The 21,619-nt window shown below is 43.6% G+C and overlaps 1 protein-coding gene across 1 annotated transcript in view; it reads right to left on the bottom strand.

Moving 5' to 3' along the window:
- The window catches only part of LOC124795543 (serine protease snake-like), a 141,802-nt gene that overhangs the window by 15,784 nt on the left and 104,399 nt on the right, over nt 1–21,619 (bottom strand). The window contains exon 4 of the mRNA XM_047259616.1: nt 5,829–5,944. Coding sequence (XP_047115572.1) covers nt 5,829–5,944 — 116 coding nt within the window. The remainder of the gene's footprint in view (nt 1–5,828; nt 5,945–21,619) is intronic.

Genomic DNA, 21,619 nt, shown 5'->3' with positions numbered 1-21,619 from the left:
AAGACGCTGTCTACAGGAACACGCCAGCTCCACCTGATGGTACACAACGACGTGTCTGCAGCCTGCTCCGACATCTCGTACTGCCCCTGCCGGTACTCATTAAGAACACAGTCTACAATGTTCAGTTGTCTCGTAACTGGTTAGCATCCACATAACCAGTGTATGCACCTCTATTGTTCTTTACTGTTTATAGTCACAGGTGTTATACAAGTATCGCTGTGGGAACTTATCAAAATCCGATATCTCGTAAACGACTCGCACTACAATCTTGCTACAAACACTACTGCCATTCTTATTTACTCTACTTTTAGTTTGTTAATATCAACAGGTATCGTTCGATTTAAAAAAATGTGTGTTTGTAAATTGGAAATTTGTGGTAAGGACTATGGGACCGAACTGCTGAGGTAATCGGTCCCTAGGCTTACACATTAATTAAACTAATTTAAACTAACGTACGCTAAGGACCAAACACACACCCATGCCCGGAGGATGACTGGAACCTTGTAACGCCGGGAATGCATATCCTCCTATTTCCATCTGCTGCACTATAAATTTGTTTCCTTATTTTGTTACCTGAATATGTGACACTTCTGTGTCTTTATATATAGCCAACAACAGATGTAATCATACTTATAAAATAAATTATATATATATATATATATATATGTATATACAAACAGTAAAACAATTACAATATATAAAGACACAGAAGTGTCACATATTCAGGTAACAAAATAAGGAAACAAATTTATAGTGCAGCAGATGGAAATAGGAGGATATGCATTTCCGGCGTCACAAGGTTCCAGTCATCCTCCGGGCATGGGTGTGTGTTTGGTCCTTAGCGTACGTTAGTTTAAATTAGTTTAATTAATGTGTAAGCCTAGGGACCGATTACCTCAGTAGTTTGGTCCCATAGTCCTTACCACAAATTTCCAATTGTGTGGAGAACCAAAGTGTTTAGGATCTTTGGTAGTGTTAAGTCTGCCGCGTGGAGCGCGGGCAGAGGGAGTCTGGCTGGGGTGGTGCAGTGGAGCAGGTGTGTTGCGTGACGCTCCCGCGAGTTGCCGCGCTTTCGGGGTTGGGCAGCATGTAATTGCGCTCGACTTGCTATGATAGTTTCTGACACGGTGTCGCGGACGGGAAGCATTAGCTGGCGCACATCAAGAGCCCGTTTCGTCTGGTGACCGTGTCGAGAAGAAGGCGCGCCAACATCCAGCTTCTGCAACAGCGACGGCCGACAATGAGTGACTGTCGCCACCTCCTCGATCGACGGCTTCAAACCTTCAATCAACCAGCAAGGAAGACTGGAAGCACGTAAAGTTTTAGAACTGTATGGCAGACCTCAGCTTTTCAAACTGTTCCATTTTCGTAACTATAATTACAGCAACTTAGCATGAACATTTGTTGCTCATTGTCCCAATTGCATTACCAAGCAGGGTCCCTTCCTTTTCCGGAATGAACTCGAGTGTCGTTGAAATTCAAACGCCAGCAGTAAAGTAAAAGCATTCGATTTCACTGCTTGAATTTCAAAGTTCAGTTAAGGTATTCATAGCTGGCTACAATATTTAGATTACACAAGCACAAATTAAGAGTGCGAGTTTTGTTTGCATATTTTAGCTTATTTCTGACTCCAGCTCAGCTTGTAACGTACTAAATTTTACTATTGTTAATTGTTCAGAATCATTTAATTCAAGTTCAAAGTTAAATCTCTTATTTCTAAATTGCGTAGATTCAAGTAGCTTTTGAAATGATTGTTGAGGTAGTCCAAGGCTAACCGTATTTTACTGAATTTCGTAGTGCTTCAGAAAGAAAGCTCACTATTAACTTCAGTCACTAAATTAACTTTCGATTTTCCAGTTTTATTAATTCTTTTGCTAAATTAAGTCAGAGTGTAGCGAAATTTATTACTTTTGACAAACTTTGTTTTCACACTACAAGTGTCAACCTTCAGTTGCCACGCTTCTAGTGCTAATTGTATGTGTAATAACCTTTCTTTTTCAGTTACTATAGTAATTGTCCATAGGACTGGCGACCGTAATTTCCCCCAAATCTCAAATATCTAATTACCGCTAGTTAATTGTTAACGTAACGGCCGCACATTTACTTTCTTTATTAACTTTACCCCTTTTCAAAATTAATTTCCACCAGTTTCATTTGCATTTTTCCTTTCATTTAGATGTAACCCTTTCCTCCCTCTTTACCGACAGATTAACTTCGGTGACTATTGCTTTTTCCAAATTTCCATTAGGTACACGCGGTTTCATTTTTCACTGTCATTAAGGTCGATAAGTGAGGGGGAGATTACAACCTCCGACGGGAGGGAGCCGCACGAACCATGAGAAGACTCCCCCGCTCGGCTACCCCGCGCGGCTGTATTTTTGTAGAAAAATACGCTTTATAAGTATGATTACATCTGTTGTTGGCTAACAATACCAGTCCCTGACTTCCAATCCATTCTGTGAAAACCACATATCAATAGCAATTTCCACTTCCGCAGTATTTACGGTACACCCCGTGTATAGGTACGAACAGCGTCAAATGCTGAGTGATCACTATGAAGGATACAGTGGTGCCACGCGCTTGTATGATACAGCAGACAGTCTTTTGAGTGGGACCTCACTGTTGGCGTCCAATTTGACGGTTACTCGAATCGTGCACTATCGAGATTTGTGGGATTTTTGGATGTGACGGTGGCCTGATGTTGGACCCTTCCGCGCGGCTGTCTCTTGAATAAATCACTCAATTTCTATGAAACTGTAATATTTGTTTGTCTGAACATGTTCATCACATCAACCGATTTCCGTCCTACTCGGATAAGTCCTTCGCGGTGAGGCGTCTTATATATTATATGGGGTGAGTCACGTAGGACATAACACCTCTTTTATTTCGTGAACGATTACACATTTTGAAACGCAGTTTTCGACAAATATTAGAGCCTCGAGGGGCACGTACTTTTTTTTTTCTTCGCTTGGTCAATGTTTTTAGCGCTGATATCAATGGAGATATTGAAGCCAGTACGTTGTTTAAAATAGAACTGTATACTTTTTGTAACTGAATTCGATAGCTCTTGAGAAGACAATTACCTGATATTGCGTTTGTTAATGCTGACGTTGACACCAGTCGTAAAAAAAATCGAGTAATGTCCTAGAACGGTGGGTAATTTCCCCAACGCCCATAAAAAAATTAAAAATATTAAGTGTCATGTAATATTTTGTGTAATGTAGTATCTTGTGTAGACACCTTTTATTAATGTGACACGTTCCACATCATTACGAAGTGTCGTATTCATTATCTATGGAACAAGTACTAATCTATCTGTGTATCTATCTAACATGGAAAACCATCAGGTCGTCCAGGCACATCTGACGACGTCATTGAGGGAGTGAGACAGCGCTTTGTCGGCAGCCCGAAGAAGTCGACCCGGCGTGCATCTCGCGAACTGCAAATCCCACATACGACAGTTTGGCGTGTGTTGAGAAACTGTTTGCATTTGAAACAATACAGATTGACGATCGTGCAACTAATGAAAGACACGAATAAAATAGCTCCCAAGAATTTCTGTGCAGATATGCTAAATCGATTATATGAAGATGAACATTTCTTGCACAAAAACGTCTTTTCTGACGAGTCGACTTTTCACAAAGTGGCAAGGTTAACACACATAACTGTAGGATCTGAGGTAGTGAAAATTCACTTCAAACATTGCAACATCTTCGTGATAGCCGTAAATTGAACGTTTTTTGCGCATTGAGCAAGAACAAAGTGCACGGTCCCTTTTCTTCCCAGGGAGAACCATCAATGGGGTAGTGTGCCTGGATATGTTACAACAATTTTTGATACCACAGATCGATGAGCATGATCAAGAACGAAGTTTTTACTTCGTGCAAGACGGTACACCACCCCCCTACGTGGCTATCGTCCGGGATTTTCTCAGTGACCGCTTTCCAGGTCAATGGATTAGCCATGATGCTCCAGTTGCGTAGTCCCCACGTTACCCAGAGCTGACAGCACTCGATTCTTTTTTTTTGTGGGGATCTTTCAAAGATATCGTGTTTGTACTTCCTGTGACGGCTTCTCTACCTGAACTCACAAGGGAACCTCCCCACCGCACCCCCCTCAGATTTAGTAATACGTTCGCACAGTGGATAGGCCTTGAAAAACCGAACACATTTCAATCGAGAAAACAGGAAGAAGTTGTGTGGAACTATAAACAAATAAGCAAAATGTACAAACTGAGTAGTCCACGCGAAGATAGACAACATCATGGACATTTCGAGACGCGGAGCGCCGTGGTCCCGTGGTTAGCGTGAGCAGCTGCGGAACGAGAGGTCCTTGGTTCAAGTCTCCGCTCAAGCGATAAATTTTTCTTTATTTTAGCAAAGTTATGATCTATCCATTCGTTGATTGACGTCTCTGTTCACTGTAATAAGTTTAGTGTCTGTGTTTTGCGGCCGCACCGCAAAACCGTGCGATTAGTAGACGAAAGGACGTGCCTCTCCAATGGGAACCGAAAACTTTTGGTCGCAAGGTCATAGGTTAACCGATTCCTCCACAGGAAAACACGTCTGATATATTCTATACGACACTGGTAACGGGATGTGCGTCACATGACAGGAATATGTTGTCGACCCACCTAACTTGTACACTTGGCGAATGGGTAAAAATATTCTTCTACGTTGCCCGATTTAGGTTTTCTTGTGGATATGATAATCACTCCCAAAAAAGTGATGAAAACATAAGAGTTTGTCACATAAACTGCAACAAATGAATCCAAAAGTCTCACACTCGCAGACTTTTCCCTGTGCTCTGTCAAAACATACGTTTTTTACGTTTTCAAATTTTCGTGTGTAGACCGTCAAATCCTGCATATGTTCAAGAAAATCTGAACATGTCCTGGAATTTTGGAGAGCGAAGTTGATTATGTGTGAGTGCCTGAACTTTGATAATTGTCTAAAAATAAAAAAATTGAAGTTTTTGCTGGAAGGAAGACTTGAACCAAGGACCTCTAGTTCGGCAGCTGCTCACGCTAACCACGGGACCACGGCGCGCCTGTGTTCAGTCGGTCCTTGATGTTGTCTATCTTGCGCATGGACTACTCAGTTTGTATATATTGCTTATTTTTTCGTAGTTCCACACAACTTCTTCCTGTTTTCTCGATTGATCTGTGTTCAGTTTTTCAAGGTCTATCCACTGTGCCAACTTATAACTAAATCTGAGGGGGGTGCGATGGGGAGGTTCCCTTGTCAGAGCGAGAATTTGCGCCACCACTGAGCAAGTTACACCTACAATGCTACAGCGAATTAGGGAAAAAATTGACTTGTGATGTAGATGTAGATGTAGATGTAGATGTGATTGGACGTGTGTAGGATAACCAAAGGAAACCACATAAAACCTCATTGGTTTAAGATACGAAACACAGCTGTATATCTTCTTTCAGTAAATTTATATGAATTCTTAGAACCGTAAAGTCCTTTTTGAAACACCCTGTACTTGTAAGCACACCCTAATACATCTAAGTGGCCCTCCGCGGAACGTTTCACGGCAGGCAGTGCGCAGTGGGACAGGTTACTGGCGTCAAGCCAACTGCTGGCGCTATTAATGCAGCGCACCGCGTGTGGCAAGCACATCGTTAATTGGAAAGTTTTGGTCGATTAGATGACCGGTAACTACTCTTTGACCTTATTATCAGATCGTTTTTCTCCGCATTGTGGATCGTTTGTATTGTTCAAGTTGGTGGAGCATTATGTACGCGTAACTGGCCCACCCTGAAACGCTTCACGACAGGGAACGTGCAAGAGGCCGCTGGCGCCAGGCGACGCGCCACTCACCAGACCCTGTTGGTGCAGCAGTGGGCGGCCGTCAGCACGAACTGCTGGCTGATGAGGGAGCCGCCGCACAGCCACGACGGCCGCGCCGACCCCCGCCGCAGGTAGCCCAGCGCCGCCTGCAACAGCACACCGCACCGCGCCACGCCGGCTGTCGTCACTGACTCCCAAGTCAGAGCGGTCACGCAGCAATACTCGCGGGCCCCGTGCTGTGCAACTCACTAAAACTGCAGCTTACCGTGAACAATACAGTGTTTTTAACAACCACAACCGCGATTAAAATGTCTTCCAGGTGTCGTACCACGTCAGCGTATAAAATACTTTATGTACTGACATCTTGGGTTGTCGGGTGTTCTGCCGGATATCAGCGTCGTACAGGGTGTTTCAAAAATGACCGGTATATCTGAAACGGCAATAAAAACTAAACGAGCAGCGATAGAAATACACCGTTTGTTGCAATATGCTTGGGACAACAGTACATTTTCAGGCGGACAAACTTTCGAAATTACAGTAGTTACAATTTTCAACAACAGATGGCGCTGCAAGTGATGTGAAAGATATAGAAGACAACGCAGTCTGTGGGTGCGCCATTCTGTACGTCGTCTTTCTGCTGTAAGCGTGTGCTGTTCACAACTTGCAAGTGTGCTGTAGACTACATGGTTTATTCCTTAGAACAGAGGATTTTTCTGGTGTTGGAATTCCACCGCCCAGAACACAGTTGTTGCAACAAGACGAAGTTTTCAACGGAGGTTTAATGTAACCAAAGGACCGAAAAGCGATACAATAAAGGATCTGTTTGAAAAATTTCAACAGACTGGGAACGTGACGGATGAACGTGCTGGAAAGGTAGGGCGACCTCGTACGGCAACCACAGAGGGCAACGCGCAGCTGGTGCAGCAGGTGGTCCAATAGCGGCCTCGGGTTTCCGTTCGCCGTGTTGCAGCTGCGGTCCAAATGACGCCAATGTCCACGTATCGTCTCATGCGCCAGAGTTTACACCTCTATCCATACAAAATTCAAACGCGGCAACCCCTCAGCGCCGCTACCATTGCTGCACGACAGACATTCGCTAACGATATAGTGCACAGGATTGATGACGGCGATATGCATGTGGGGCAGCATTTGGCTTACTGACGAAGCTTATTTTTACCTGGACGGCTTCGTCAATAAACAGAACTGGCGCATATGGGGACCCGAAAAGCCCCATGTTGCAGTCCCATCGTCCCTGCATCCTCAAAAAGTACTGGTTTGGGCCGCCTTTTCTTCCAAAGGAATCATTGGCCCATTTTTCAGATCCGAAACGATTACTGCATCACGCTATCTGGACATTCTTCGTGAATTTGTGGCGGTACAAATTGCCTTAGACGACACTGCGAACACCTCGTGGTTTATGCAGATGGTGCCCGGCCACATCGCACGGCCGACGTCTTTAATTTCCTGAATGAATATTCCGATGATCGTGTGATTGCTTTGGGCTATCCGAAACATACAGGAGGCGGCGTGGATTGGCCTCCCTATTCGCCAGACATGAACCCCTGTGACTTCTTTCTGTGGGGACACTTGAAAGACCAGGTGTACCGCCAGAATCCAGAAACAATTGAACAGCTGATGCAGTACATCTCATCTGCATGTGAAGCCATTCCGCCAGACACGTTGTCAAAGGTTTCGGGTAATTTCATTCAGAGACTACGCCATATTATTGCTACGCATGGTGGATATGTGGAAAATATCGTACTATAGAGTTTCCCAGACCGCAGCGCCATCTGTTGTTGAAAATTGTAACTACTGTAATTTCGAAAGTTTGTCTGCCTGAAAATGTACTGTTGTCCCAAGCATATTGCAACAAACGGTGTATTTCTATCGCTGCTCGTTTAGTTTTTATTGCCGTTTCAAATATACCGGTCATTTTTGAAACACCCTGTACTTGCACGATATTTCGGTCACGTAGCTCGTGGCCTTCATCAGGTGCTGGAGCGGGTTTGGTGGGCGGGGACCGCAGAGGGAACACCTAGAACCGCAGCGGACGGAAAACGGAGCAGCAACGCTCCAGCAGGTCGCAGGGAATGGGCGCGGACCACAGAGGAAGCGCCTGCAGCCGTTGGCGGAGGGGGAAGGCCATAGGCATAAATACGGGACCAGGTCCACTCGAGGAGCAGTCTCAGGTCGCGCCTGATGAAGGCCACGAGCTGCGTGACCGAAATATCGTGCAAGTACGACGCTGATATCCGGCAGAACAGCCGACAACCCAAGATGTCATTAGATCGCCGGGAAAGCCTGAAGAGTTACACTTTATGTATTATTGAATATTCAATGAACTGTGCATGAAGCCCGACCACCAGGCATTACATGCATTCATCAAAAATGATTGTGCATTGAGAATGGCTAGTTTCTAGCTGAAATCTAGATCTGCCAATAAAATTTCAAAAGGATGACTGATAGCTCAAATCTATTATTTACAAGTCAATATAACAGTCGCTGCGTGCAACAGCCTTCTGAATGGAAGGTAACCTGATATTTAACTTATTCTTTTCAATTTCGTCAATTTTTTTTCTTTTTTGCCATGTTCGCCATCCACCTTGCATCGAGTTTCATGAAAAAGAAACACTATTAAAATTTAATTTCCTGTACGCTCTTCCATTTTTGTTTTTTGTTTTCAGGTAATACTTTTTGCTTGCACTTATCCACGGTGCTTGGACTAGATATGTGGCGACCTGTGGCAGCTCTGACGCCAGAGTACTCTCAAGTGGCGCCGGCAGAGTGCCGGAGCCAGCACGAGTGTTTCCAACTACACTTTTCAGCGTACGATGTTGAAGACGGCGCTCCGCGGTAGGCCCCCCACCCCGTCTTCCCATGTTGACCGAACGGCATCGTCAATTACGACTGCAGTGGCCGCAGTATCGTCAGATTGCACCGTCAATCACTCGAAATCCGTTGCCTGGTCAGATGAATCACGTTTCTCACTAACAAGGGGAGGCTGCCAATTGTGAAATTCCCGATTAGATTCATACTGCGCATAATAAAAGCTCATGGCCAGAGGTGTAATGTGGCAAAGCACCAAGATGCACTTCTCAGCCGTTGTCGAGAAAATCGACAGTTAAAAGAAACCGTTGCGGTGAAATACTCTCTACGATTAATAAGTTTCTACAGCGTCGTGGCGCAGCGGTAAGCGCTCGGGTTCGTAATCGGAAGGTCGCCGGATCGAATCTCGCGCCATGCAATTTTTTTTATTATTAGCTTTTTGTAATTAAAATATATATATATATATATATATATATATATATATATATATATATATATAAACTATTAATGAATTGCTTATGTATGTTGGTGAAGGCGGATCGCTCTCCAATTGTACCGCCTCCATTTTTCCGTTTGTTTAACAGGGTGTACCAAAGCTCTCCCGCCCGCACTGATTTTCGACGATGTTATAAGTTGCGCTAGGGACCGCATCTACCTTCTTTCGAAATTAGCAGGCAACTACGCTGTTATGCGGCGGCTCGTTTCGGCCCATTCAACATCTGTCCTTCAAGTGTAACGAGCGAGTAACGGAGTTTATATTTCATACCTGCCACAGCAAATTTGTGTTCGTGGGGTCTCTATTCTAGTTCGAACGTTTGACTTACGCTATACGTATTCGTTTCGGAATATCGTTTCTACGTCTTCCGTTAACTATACGTGGTTAACATTGTGAAGACAATTAATAACATTTGTGAAATACAACTTTGTTTGCGGAAAACATAATGATATATATATATATTTGAGTTACAAAAAACAAATACTAAAAAAAAGGTTGCATAGCGCGATATTCGATCCGGTGACTTTCGGATTACGAACCCGAGCGCTTACCGCTGCACCACGACGCTGTAGAAAATTATTAATCGTAGAGAGTATTTCACCGCAACGGTTTCTTTTAACTGTCGATTTTCTTGACAACGGCTGAGAAGTGCATATTGGTGCTTTTCCACATTAAATCTCTGGCCATGAGCTTTTATTATGCGCAGTATGAATCGAATCTGAATTTCACAATTGGCGGCCTCCCCTTGTAAGACCAGGTTGATTGTCGCATGCGGATAGGGCGCGAACTCTTGCTCCGAACATCCGCTATACACCCCTGACGCTGGCTGCAGGCCGGTGGAGGGAGGGGGGGGGGGGACATTCAGATGGACCTCTATGGAACCTGTAGTAGCGATCGAAGCCACCAGGACAGCTGGGTGGACTACGCAAGTATTATTGCAGACCGTCTGAACCGTTCATGCTGCATGTACTATGATGGAATCTTCCAGCTTTCAGCATAGTTTCGAGAAGTATGATGGTGCACTCAAATTGATGTCTTGGCCACCAAATTCCAGTGATCTGAACTCGCTAGAAGACGTTACGGACGCTACGCAGCGCCAGCTCCGATCTCGGAAACCATCGGCCGCAATTGGCGGGAACTGCGTGGGCGCGCGTCGGCACCTGGTGCCAGCACGTACCTCCGCACACCCAGGTAGGAATCCATGCCACGCACGATCGCTCTTTTACTGCATTCCAGAGGCGTCCACTGTCTTTTTGGCACATCAGTATCGCAGCACGACTGAGACGGTGGGTTTCTGGCGCCAGGCGATATCGATTCTTACTTCCAACTTTGATCGTTGTCCCTGTGCCTTGTTCTGTTTGCGTCTTTGAGGCACGCTATTTATGGTGGCGCGCGTGCGCAAGTCGAGGAGAGTGGGTCCGCGCATGAACCGACTCAGTCTGTGACGTGACGTGCTTTCGATGTTGTGGGGAGTTGGCGACACTGTGTCACGTGGACGGCCATATGCCGTGAGGACCAGTTGAGTTGGAGCAACGAAGAAGCATGGGCCGCTGCCGGAAGGTATTACAGTTGCATTGACACGGCTGGCCAGTGGTGAACAGCATTTGCCAATACCTCGAGAGCTATGTGGATGGATGGCGTGTGAATTTCACATGAAGAAGAAAAAATTAATCGCCAAGCTTTCGTGGTGGGTTCCTCCTTCTGTATTTAGTGAATATTATTGCGTACTTAAGGACTGTTGCAGTTGCTCGTGCCAGTGGCCAGCAAAACATTCACTGCAGTGCTGCGAGGCGATTTATGTTCTGGAACGGCCATGAAATTATGTTACTGAAGTGGCTAGAAATAGCGCCTCGCATTTGTAAGTTTGGATTTGGTGCTTAGTAGCACGCTGGACGTAGCTGGTTCACTTGAACGTCATTTCTTAATTTATAGATTTAGAATTTTCTGCTTTTACGAATTAGTGGTAGTTGTTGTTTCTTAATAATTTCTTGTGCGTATTGAAGTGACATTAGTTCCCTATTCCAATTTCAAATACCTACCTGAAGGCTGATTGTCACGTTAGGTACCGCATGTTTGATTTATGTGGTGTCAGCCATCCAGCAAAGACACAGAACCTTAAGTCATTGGGTGTGGACTGACACATCTTTTCACGTAGTATCTAGATTTTTCTTTTTTTTTATCAAAGGAAACTAAGCTCCTTAATTCTGTTCATTGGTTAACTTGTAATATGTTTATATTAAGGTATTGCTTTTCTGTTTATATATTTGTGTAGCTTGTATATACTACAGTGTGTCTGCTGCTTGTGTTTTCCTGTTTTCAGAAACGTGTATAATGGTCGACGCGAGCAAACCTCGCCCCCGAGCTTGCAGTGTGACGGAAATCTCAGAATTTGAACTCAGGGCCGTCCGGACCCCGTTAACGCGCGATTTCTCTATTCCATTCAGCGAGAGGCTTGTTTTAGGCAGAAGATTTCCTACTGCCCAAAGTTGAGTATAAGTTCACCCATTCGATCGTGTGTTTGTGAAATAGTAATAGAGTAACGTCTGCTCGCGTCCATCACATGTTCATCAAATAGACGTTTTGCCTAGTCTAGAATCTTCCGGACGTTGAGTGTAGTAGAATGCTAAGTGTAAACAGAACAATTAATAGTGCCCTTCAGGTCAGATAGCATCAAATTAAGTTTACCTTTTCAGTAAGTGTAAAACTGAGTGAGAAAGGCGATAGCCGACATTGTAAACATTTAGTTATCTGTTGTTACCGGCACGTAAAGAGGCCGTTGTCACAAGTGTGACGGTTAATATTGTAATTACTAATTGTGGATGGGGCCCTGATATGCAAATGTTTTTAACTGATTATTACTGCTGATGAATTCATGTGTATGTGTAATCAATAAAGAAGTGTTCCAGCTAAAAACTAGTTGTGTTACTGGTATATAAGGTTAGAATGTGCAATGGCCATACCAACGACAATAAAGATTTTAGGAGCTTTGTCGTTATACAAAAATAGCTCACAGATAAAAATAATTGACAGAGGTGAAATAAAAGATAAGTCACAGTAAAAATACTGGTATCGATGACATATTGAAGTCTGAACCCTCAGATTTCTGTTGTGATAGACACCGAGCCCTGTTCGTGGAACCTAAAGAAACTTTTTGTGGGGTCAATTCTAATAGAAGCAAGGATAAGAAAATACGCATTATAAGCACTGCTTACTATACGCGTATTCTATCAGAGGTATAAATGGAGATATTTTTATTGGTGGCTGAGGACAGTTTACTGAACAACATTACGTCAGTACTTACTTCATTTACAGACTAGTAATTGCAGCTATTAGGAGTCTAATGTTTTTACGTTGGTTAGTACCTCCAAGTACGTGTGACAAAAACAACCCACTAATGCTTATTTTCCCCTACTCAACGGGTCAGGTGTTGAAGTGCGGATGTGCGGAGGCAAAACGTTTGGTCTATATTGACAAGTGTCACTTATTGGTGCAATTACGACCGTGCAGAAAACGTCAGGCAGTAAATTATATGACGTGATTACGGGAAGACAGGCACAGAGAAATAAACAAAAAAATGGTACAAATGGCTCTAAGCACTATGGGACTATGGTCATCAGTCCCCTAGACTTAGAACTACTTAAACCTAACTAACCTAAGGACATCACATACATCCAAGCCCAAGGCAGGATTCGAACCTGCGACCGCAGCAGCAGCGCGGTTCCAGACTGAAGCGCCTAGAACTGCTCTGCCACAGCGGCCGGCGAGAAATAACCAACTGGCACACTAAAGAAGGTACAGATTAAGGTACCAATGGTCACAGTATCTACCATTAAACCCCTAACACCGACGTAACCCTCTTCTTAATCTAATTTCTTATACGCGGAGAAAAAAACAACTGGCACACTAAAGAAGGTACATATTAAGGTACCAGTGATCACAGTACCTACCATTACAGCCCTAACACCAAAGTAACCCACTTCTCAATTTAAATTAATTGCAGTATTACCTAGCTATGTCACTTAGTGGTTAGCAAGCTGGACTTGCATTCAGTTGGACGACGAATCGAATCCCGTCTGGCAGTCCGAGTACAGACTTTCCACGATCTCCCCAGATCGCTGCAGGCAAATACCAGTATGGCCCTCTTCAAAGGGCATGGCCGATTTCCTTGCCTACCTTTCCCTAATCCGAGCGGCTGCTCCTCCTCTAATGACCTTGTTGTCGCCGGAACGTTAAACTCTATCTTCCTTTCTTTTTCCTTCGGGAGGACGACCGTTCAAATCCCCGTCCGTGGTTTCCCTAAACTGAACACGCAACAACCAGATGGTCCCACAATCCCTGCCCTTGGTTTCCCGAAACGGAACAAACAACAACCAGGACAGTCTCTCTGAAAAGATGCAGTCTGACTTCCTTCTTGGTTCTTCCTAATCCGAGCCTCTGCATCGCTTCTAAAGGCCTCTTCCACGCGTCTCGTTGTGTTACTAAGACGCTCATCGCAGCGGTGGTACATTTTCTGTTTACCTCGCAGTAAAGCGCAGATGCAGGTCAGCAGCTTCCAAAAGCTCCTCATCGCTGGCAAAATACCGCATCCAAAAAACAGTTTCATGTTTAGGAAAAGATTTGAAATTTTCGAGGCATTGTGCAAAAGTCTGTCGTCATGCGGAAAAATCATGCCGGGACTTACCATGCCAGATTGTTGGATTTCAATTTGCGCTGAGGCCTCTTTAACATTTCCCTGCAGTGCTGAATCGGTTGTTGTGCCTATTTCTGAACTGAACCATAAGTACACCTCTTCATTAGGTGGCATTTCACATTTGCGTGGTAAGATCTTCATCTACGTGCAGCAGCAAGTACGTAACAACCGAGCCTATACTGTGGGTTTTAGGTCGTTGACGACTGTATACAATCGGTTACCTCCTTCCTTAATAGTTAACATAATTTCATAATAAACTAGAAGCGTCAATCACTCGCAGCAGCAACACCATTGGTAAAATTTTCGCCATAAACTGCACAGACATCAAGGTGAATGTCAGCGCGCGTGGTATCTATTTTTCTTTTTCTTTTTTTTTAGATTGAAAGAATGTCTGGAAGTGTGCCGTATTTCGTAGGATTTGAGATAGGTAGCGTTAATAACTACACTTCCCTTGTAACAAATAAACATCGGCGTTGAAGGCTCAACGGTACCGGCCGGCCGCCGTGTCATCCTGAGCCCTTTGGCGTCACTAGATGCGCACGCCGCTGTCTCGGCCGTTGTCAGTTTTAGTGAGCAGTGCCTCTACTTCGCAATCAAGCAGCTCCTCCATTGGCCTCACAAGGGCTGAGTGCACACTTCAGTTGTAGCTGGGGTGATTTATTGGCCACGTAATTCAGTGAAACTTAAAATCACGAACTTGACATCAGAAATACTTTTATAGGTTACCCAGTCAACAGGTGACACATCTAAAACAATTTCCACTTTACATTAACAGTTCATGTGTGTCAAACCATCACATAATCCGCTGCAGAGTGAAAATCCGTTCTGAACAATCCTCCCAGGCCGTAACCATTTCTCCGCAATATCCTTTCTTCCAGGAGTGCTAGTCCAGAAAGGTGTGCAGGAGAACTGCGAAATTCTGAAGGTAGCAGACGAGGTGAAAGGTCTCTCTTGGATTCCTTTCATGTTAAATTCTTAAATCTGTTGTCATTTACGGCATAAATTCCTCTTCTAAATTTACTGTGGTGTTTCAGACTATCTGGGAGGAGACTGAGCAGTGAAACGTGTTACTTTAACACGTAAACAAGAACGATCTGTCACACTACTACACTTTAAAACACAGTTGACATGCAATTTATGTCACACAGTCTCATACGGAACCTACATCCGCTTTCTTTTATATACTGTATATGATAAGATACTGTCATCCCCCTTCCCTTCTGTGTGAGAGGATGAATGAGCAAATGTATTTCTAGTTGCATGCTTGAGTGTAGCAGACAAGCCTGTCTGCTAGAGAACAGTAGGACCACCGTCGGAACACGGGTAGCTACGCTTTCTAAAAGCAGAGAGGTTTCTATTCTTAGTATGGTCCTGTCCGTCCCTTGTCATGTTGGTGTAGGAAGCTGTCTCTCTGGTCACTTCCGTTTGTATTTGTGAAGCACGCTCGGTAGGAGCCCAGCAGGTCTGTCCGTGGCGAGCGTCTGAAGTGGTAAGGTCTCCGGCTAAGCGCTTCTCTGCTAAGTCCATAGGACAATGGATTTCTTAAGTTCAGCCTAACTGAAAATTTAATCACGTTTATTTCAGGTTTAGCTCTAAAATATCTAATGTTATGTTAAATTGCAACGCAGTGTATTTCGACTGTGAAGTTCAGAATATCTTCCAGTAGTTACTTTGTCACTACTTTGTGAGTAAAGTGGAACCACGTGTTGATCAGTAACTCTAACTAAGATCATCAATCTTAAATGCGAATGTGCGTGAGGTTATAACGTCTCGTCTTGACAATATTTTTCAATATAGCAACTTTTCTTTATGTTCAACCCACGTGGGGTGTACTTTGTGAGACCAGTACCGCGTGCTTATACAATTGTTTGACCCATTAGGTTAATAGTAAGACGATAGTAATCAGTTCGAGGTTTTTCTTTTGCAAATTGCTTTTCGATCTAATTTATTTTAATTATCAAAATTATTGTGGAGTCACACTCTTTGTATAAACCAAGTTGACCACGTGAAGCATGTGGTGTAAGCATCAAAGTAGCCCTCAGCTATTCTTTTCGGGAAGATCTCACAGAGAGTTAGTATGAATTTAGTATACCAGTGTGTGGTAATTACATGACGGACAGGATTGCGCTACGAACGTAACTTCTTTGGGTGAAAACTGAATCGGTTGGTTGTGGTTAATTTCCTCTTGCATATGTTTCAACGTTCTTCGTGTGTTATTTTATTGAATGCAGTGTTGTATGTAGTCTCTTAATCTTGGCTCCCTATTTGATGTGTTCCGTAAGTTTAAAAACTCACATTTACACAATCCTAAATAAGGCACCAGTTTAATTATGAATCAAGTTTACTATGCTGAAATTTCAATGACCAATGATAAAATAAATTTCCAAATATAAATTGATTTATTTCTTTTTATTTAAATTCTCTTTTTTATGTATATATATATCACCGGTTGTCGTATGACGATTAAAAGTTTATAATTAATGTTAGTATGGTTGGGAATTTGGTAAGGTAGACTGGATGCCTGGTGAAACAGTTGCGCAGTAATGCAAGGTTAACTTCCCCAGACAGCTCACAGCTTTTAAACCGCATGTTCAACTCTTCTCTCTCACCAATTCATTACATTGTTTGCTAGGAATTTTTTGTCGTTGAGTCGTCATAGGTCGTCTTCATTCCTTACTCGATCAATTCAGCTGACATAGAACAGTCACCAGTAACACCGAATTTGAGTGAGAACATGTATCGTACAGACGGACAGTTATGAAACTGGTTCATTTCTGTTCCGTACTGTCTACGTTCTGGATCCGTGCGTAGCTGTGCCTCCTATGAAGTTTTCAAAAATCTTTTCCTGGTGTTAAGTTTTATATTCTTCTTATAAAAACCCCTACTGCCTTATGCAACCCTTGCTACTCTGTCCGTCTTGCATCTACCTTTCTCTATCCACCTTACTGATGAGACACGAAAATGCATTGCGTTCTCGAGTAGTCTATTGTCCATGTTTAACATTTATCCAACCAGCATGTCCATCTGGTGGGCACACGTGCATTTTGGCACGACGTAACCACAATCAAATCCAAGTTTTAAAGCAGGGTCGTCAGTGAAGTGAAACACTTAGCACTGCAAGCACATTTATTGCGGAGACCATCATACAGAAAGAATACAGCTGCCTCCTGGACGGAGGGTGCTGCTATTTATATGAACACTGAATATTCCAGAGTATGCAAACATTACAAACATAAGAAATTTCGAGAACTATATAGAGATGATAAATACTAAGTAAATATTTGCTGGTGAACAGGTCTGAACCGGCGACCCCCAGTATGCGAGCCACTGACCCCAACTGCTACTCCAACATTACATGCCGCACAGCTCACGGCATTGATCACTCCTTTGGAGAAAAGCGTCCCGTAGTTTGAGATATTCTCACTGGAGCCGAGTAGCCGAGTACAGCGACCTACACCAAGTTCTTGTTAGACATCCAGCGTATGGCAGCACTGGAGCAGCGTCAAGTTTGGGTCATGTTGTCACATATCCTTCAGTATGGTAAGTAGCAAAGCTCGCTCCTCCCATCGAAGCTTCACAATAATTGAGTGGGCCTTCAGTTTCCTTGAACAAGAATCTCCCATCGTCAGTTTGCACCTGAGGATTATAGTAAGTCTCTGAATTGTTGTCTTCTTAATGAAGGTTCATAATCCTCGACTATGCATGCGACGTCTGCCAAGTGATGAATGGTATGTTACATTATATTAACTTTTCCAACAGTCACACTTCCCACGTAGGCTAAAAATCTATACCAAGTCTTCGAGGCTGAATCTGACTGGCCAGTGCTTGGCGTTACAGCACTCCCGGCCTTTCTTCGGGTGTGCAGAATCTATATGCTAGCCAGCTGCCTTGCTTCTTTAGCTCTGGTCATCTGTTCCACTTGCCAATCTTGATTGTCGTCCGACTGAAACAAGAACAGTGGATACATTGCATTTGGCCTCGCTACAGTGAAGCATGCAGTATCTTGATTCGCTGAGTTGTGTGCGAATCTCACAACAAACAGTATTATATACCAGTCTCCCTGGTCCACATCAAAGTACATCGATAGCGTATCTGTCAGCGTCTTATTAAAGTTTTCTGTGAGGCCATTCATCTGTGGGCTGCACACAATTGTCATCATGTGGGCGTTGTCACAATGTGAAGTTACCCCTGATACTACTCGCGACTGGAAAACTTTTCCATCATCAGAGATCATCACATGGGGTGCTCTCTGCTTCAAAGTTATGTGTTCCACAAGCAAAGTTACAGTTTCTGAGGCTTCAGCGGTCGGCATAGCGTTTCTGACAGCATATCAGGTGATGTACTCTGTGACCTATCGTCATTTGCGTACTTGGAAAATCTCCCAAGAGGTCGCTTCCAGTCTGCAGGCGTGGCGCTGCCGCAGGTGTAATCTATTTCGGATGCCCCAGAGGTAATTGCGGCACTCTGCTAACATCCGTGGCATTCCTTACAGTGAATCCACGTGGTGTCTAATGGGTCAGTAAGGGACTGGCCAGTGATACCTGCATCTGCTGCCATGTAGAGAATCCCAGGTGACTAGATGCTGGAACATTATGGAAATATGTACTTCGGCATAGTTGGCTGTAGATGTGCTGAGATGATGAGTAACCATTTCTGCCCGTGTTTGTAAATAGTGGCTCTTATACGAGGGTTGGAACTTTGGGAACTATTTATTTACAACCGATACAACAGAGTTACATGTTTGCACCTGTTACTGTCCTTCAAAGTAGTCACCAGCGTTGTGTAGAACCCGTTGCCAGCTTTGTGGAAGGCGTAGTATACCGTCAGCAGAGCCTCTCCTGTTGATGGTGCGAATGGAGCGGTCTACTGTCTGTCGAATCTCTGGAACAGTTCTGAAGCGAATGACACGAAGTGGTTCCTTCATCTTCGGAATCAAAGTCACAAGGACTTAAGTCGTATTACTGTCCGTTTTTTGTGCATCACCTGCGACCAGCTTTGCGAAAGAAGCGCGGACACTTTCTGCGCAACCCACTCGTCATTTTGCACGACAGTGCGCCGGCGCATACAGCGCAAGCTGTGGCTGCTCTGTTCGGTCGATTGGACTGGGAAGTACTGTACCATCCACCATACTCCCCGGACTTAAGTCCTTGTGACTTTGATTTGATTCCGAAGATGAAGAAACCAATTCGTGACATTCGCTTCAGAACCGTTCCAGAGATTCGACAGGCAGTAGACCGCTCCATTCGCACCATCAACAGAACAGGCTCTGCTAACGGTATACTATGCCTTCCACATCGCTGGCAACGGGTTCTACACAACGCTGGTGACTGCTTTGAAGGACAGTAACAGCTGCAAACATGTAACTCTGTTGTATAAGTTGTGAATAAATAGTTGCCACTATTTAAGTCCAACCCTCTTACAATGTTTCATTCGTCGGTTAATATTTTCCTCTGGATAATTTCTTCTTCTTCAAGGTTTCTATGGTTTTCGGCAATGCTGGATCTTTCCTCGGTTCAGCAAGATTATTTGAAATTGTGACTCTGGGTTTGCATTCCCATTTATATACCACTTTGATGTAAATTTGAAGCATCAATGCCTGTCTCACCAGTTGACCTGAAATATCCTTTAGGCTACACATCCAGAATAGGAATGAATGATTTGTCAAATAAATATGGGTGGAAATTGTTGACAGTTGTAGAATAGCTCATCTCGGAAGTGGAGAGTACTATGGAGGAATAGTACCTTCCTGAATTTGCATTCAGACTCCACCATCCCATAACCGTTAGTGTCAGTCTGAAGTTCACTCTCAGCTCTCTTGCCATACAATTTGGAGAAGTTATTGGAACTTCCTTATAAGGGAAGACCTTTCTTGCACCTTGTTCCAGGAAAATTTGGTGCCACTATGCAATAGTTCTTGCAAGGGAGATGACTTGTTTATCTACCGAATTGTGTGTTGTTCAGCCGTCGACACCCAAAGTAAGTGACTAATTGGTTGATGATCCCCAGTGCTGATATGGTATTTTACCAAAGGCCTCTCATTCTGTGTTTTGCACTCCAGATTTGAAAGCATCTGAAAACTGTCACAAAATGGCTAACATTTGCCAATGTTGTTCCTTGGACAGGCCATATCTCATTGGCATTTCGATAGTAGCTTTCTCCCCTCCATGTTCAGTAGTGGTAACAAGCATAATTCTCTGTGGGTGGCACTGAGCTTATGATCCTGAACTTGTTCGAGAGTTCATGAAAATCAGGGATCCAAAGTTGTCATTGACCATCTGCAGTGCTTATGATCGCCACTGGCATGTAGATTTCTTTTGTGAGTCTGAGCAGCTTTTACCAGTCAACAAATGTTTAATAGTTTAACTCAGCATCTAGACTGCAACTGGAGCTTGTCTCACCGAAGACGATAGGATTGCAATGTCCTGAGCAACAAACAAGTGCCCAGAGTAATCTTTGTTGTGTGTGATTGTTGCACCCCCACACTCTCCCTGTTTTGGCCTGCCGTCATTGCTCGTTACTTCAGTCTGCTTCGCATAAAGAGACTGGATTACCCTTCCATCACTGTGGTTTACACCAGACTGCGTATGAATGTGAAAACCTTTTACTCCACCCTACTTTACGAAAGATATTCACCTTATCTACGAATACAATGCATGTTTCACTGTTGTTTATAAATCTGTCTTCTATTATCATCCTTACTCTTCTTCTTCAGTACCTCGTCCTCCGATAACACTGTCGATCAGTAACATCGTCTGTTGTTTGTCCATGGCTACTCTGAACAGAGATTCTGTGCCCAATCCAAACTACTTAAGACCTTTAGCCATCATAATCTTCTACATCTTTGACCATATCTACCATCACTCTTTCCTTGAAGAAATAGTTACAATATGCCGCATTTGTTATTGTGCATTATATGGCCAAAGTATTAGAGATTTCTTCTCTTGATGGTATTGAGAACTGCCGCAATTTTCACGTCATCTATCCATAGTGGGCTTATCCTTAAAGTCATTCGATACGACCACATTTCAAATGCCTCCAGTTTCTTGCCTCATACTGCGGTTAAGTGTCCATGACTCAATTCCATAGAGTAGGATAATGAATCTGTAGCATGAAATAGTTGATTGTGAAGTGTAACACTTATGCCACCGCTAGCCAGAACTTTCATTTTCTGAAAAAAACTTCTGGCCTGTTCAATTCTGCAGCGAATTTCTTAGGAGAAGTTCCAGTCATCGTCGATTTGATAGCCCAAATATTTATATCATTGAGCCCTTTCGATCTTATAATCACCGAATGCAAGAGTGCCCTGAATTTCATCGCGGTTTCTATTGACAAAGATCCTTTATGTTTTCTTGACGTTTAAACCTAACCCCTTGGTATACCTCTCTTCAGAAGCAGTGTTTAGTAGTCCCTGCAGACCTTCCAGCTTGGCTGTAAGTAAGGCAATGTCATGGGCATATCACATTTGACTGATAGTAACTCCATTAACCACCGTTCCTTGATATTTTCCACCAAGAGAATCTCAGAAAATTTTTTCATAATAGAAGTTAAAAAGTAATTGCGAGAGGATGCAGTCCTATCGAAATACTTTCACTATTGCATAAAAAGTTCTGTTTATTTGCTGAATCAAATTTGGATAAAATCCCAAGCTTTCAATGACTACCTCTACCACTGCCATCAGGGGTGAAGGCTAATTGTCGTGAACTGTCGGAGCCCTACTTTTATACACAGAGGACGGCATGTGATTGGTTTGACACCGTCATGACGACAACACAGTAATGGCGCATACGGAGATGGCGCCTCCTACGTCTT

This window comes from Schistocerca piceifrons, chromosome 4 (assembly GCF_021461385.2).
Source record: "Schistocerca piceifrons isolate TAMUIC-IGC-003096 chromosome 4, iqSchPice1.1, whole genome shotgun sequence".
NCBI classification, from domain to species: Eukaryota; Metazoa; Arthropoda; class Insecta; order Orthoptera; family Acrididae; genus Schistocerca; species Schistocerca piceifrons.
This window is presented reverse-complemented; position numbering and strand designations above follow the sequence as displayed.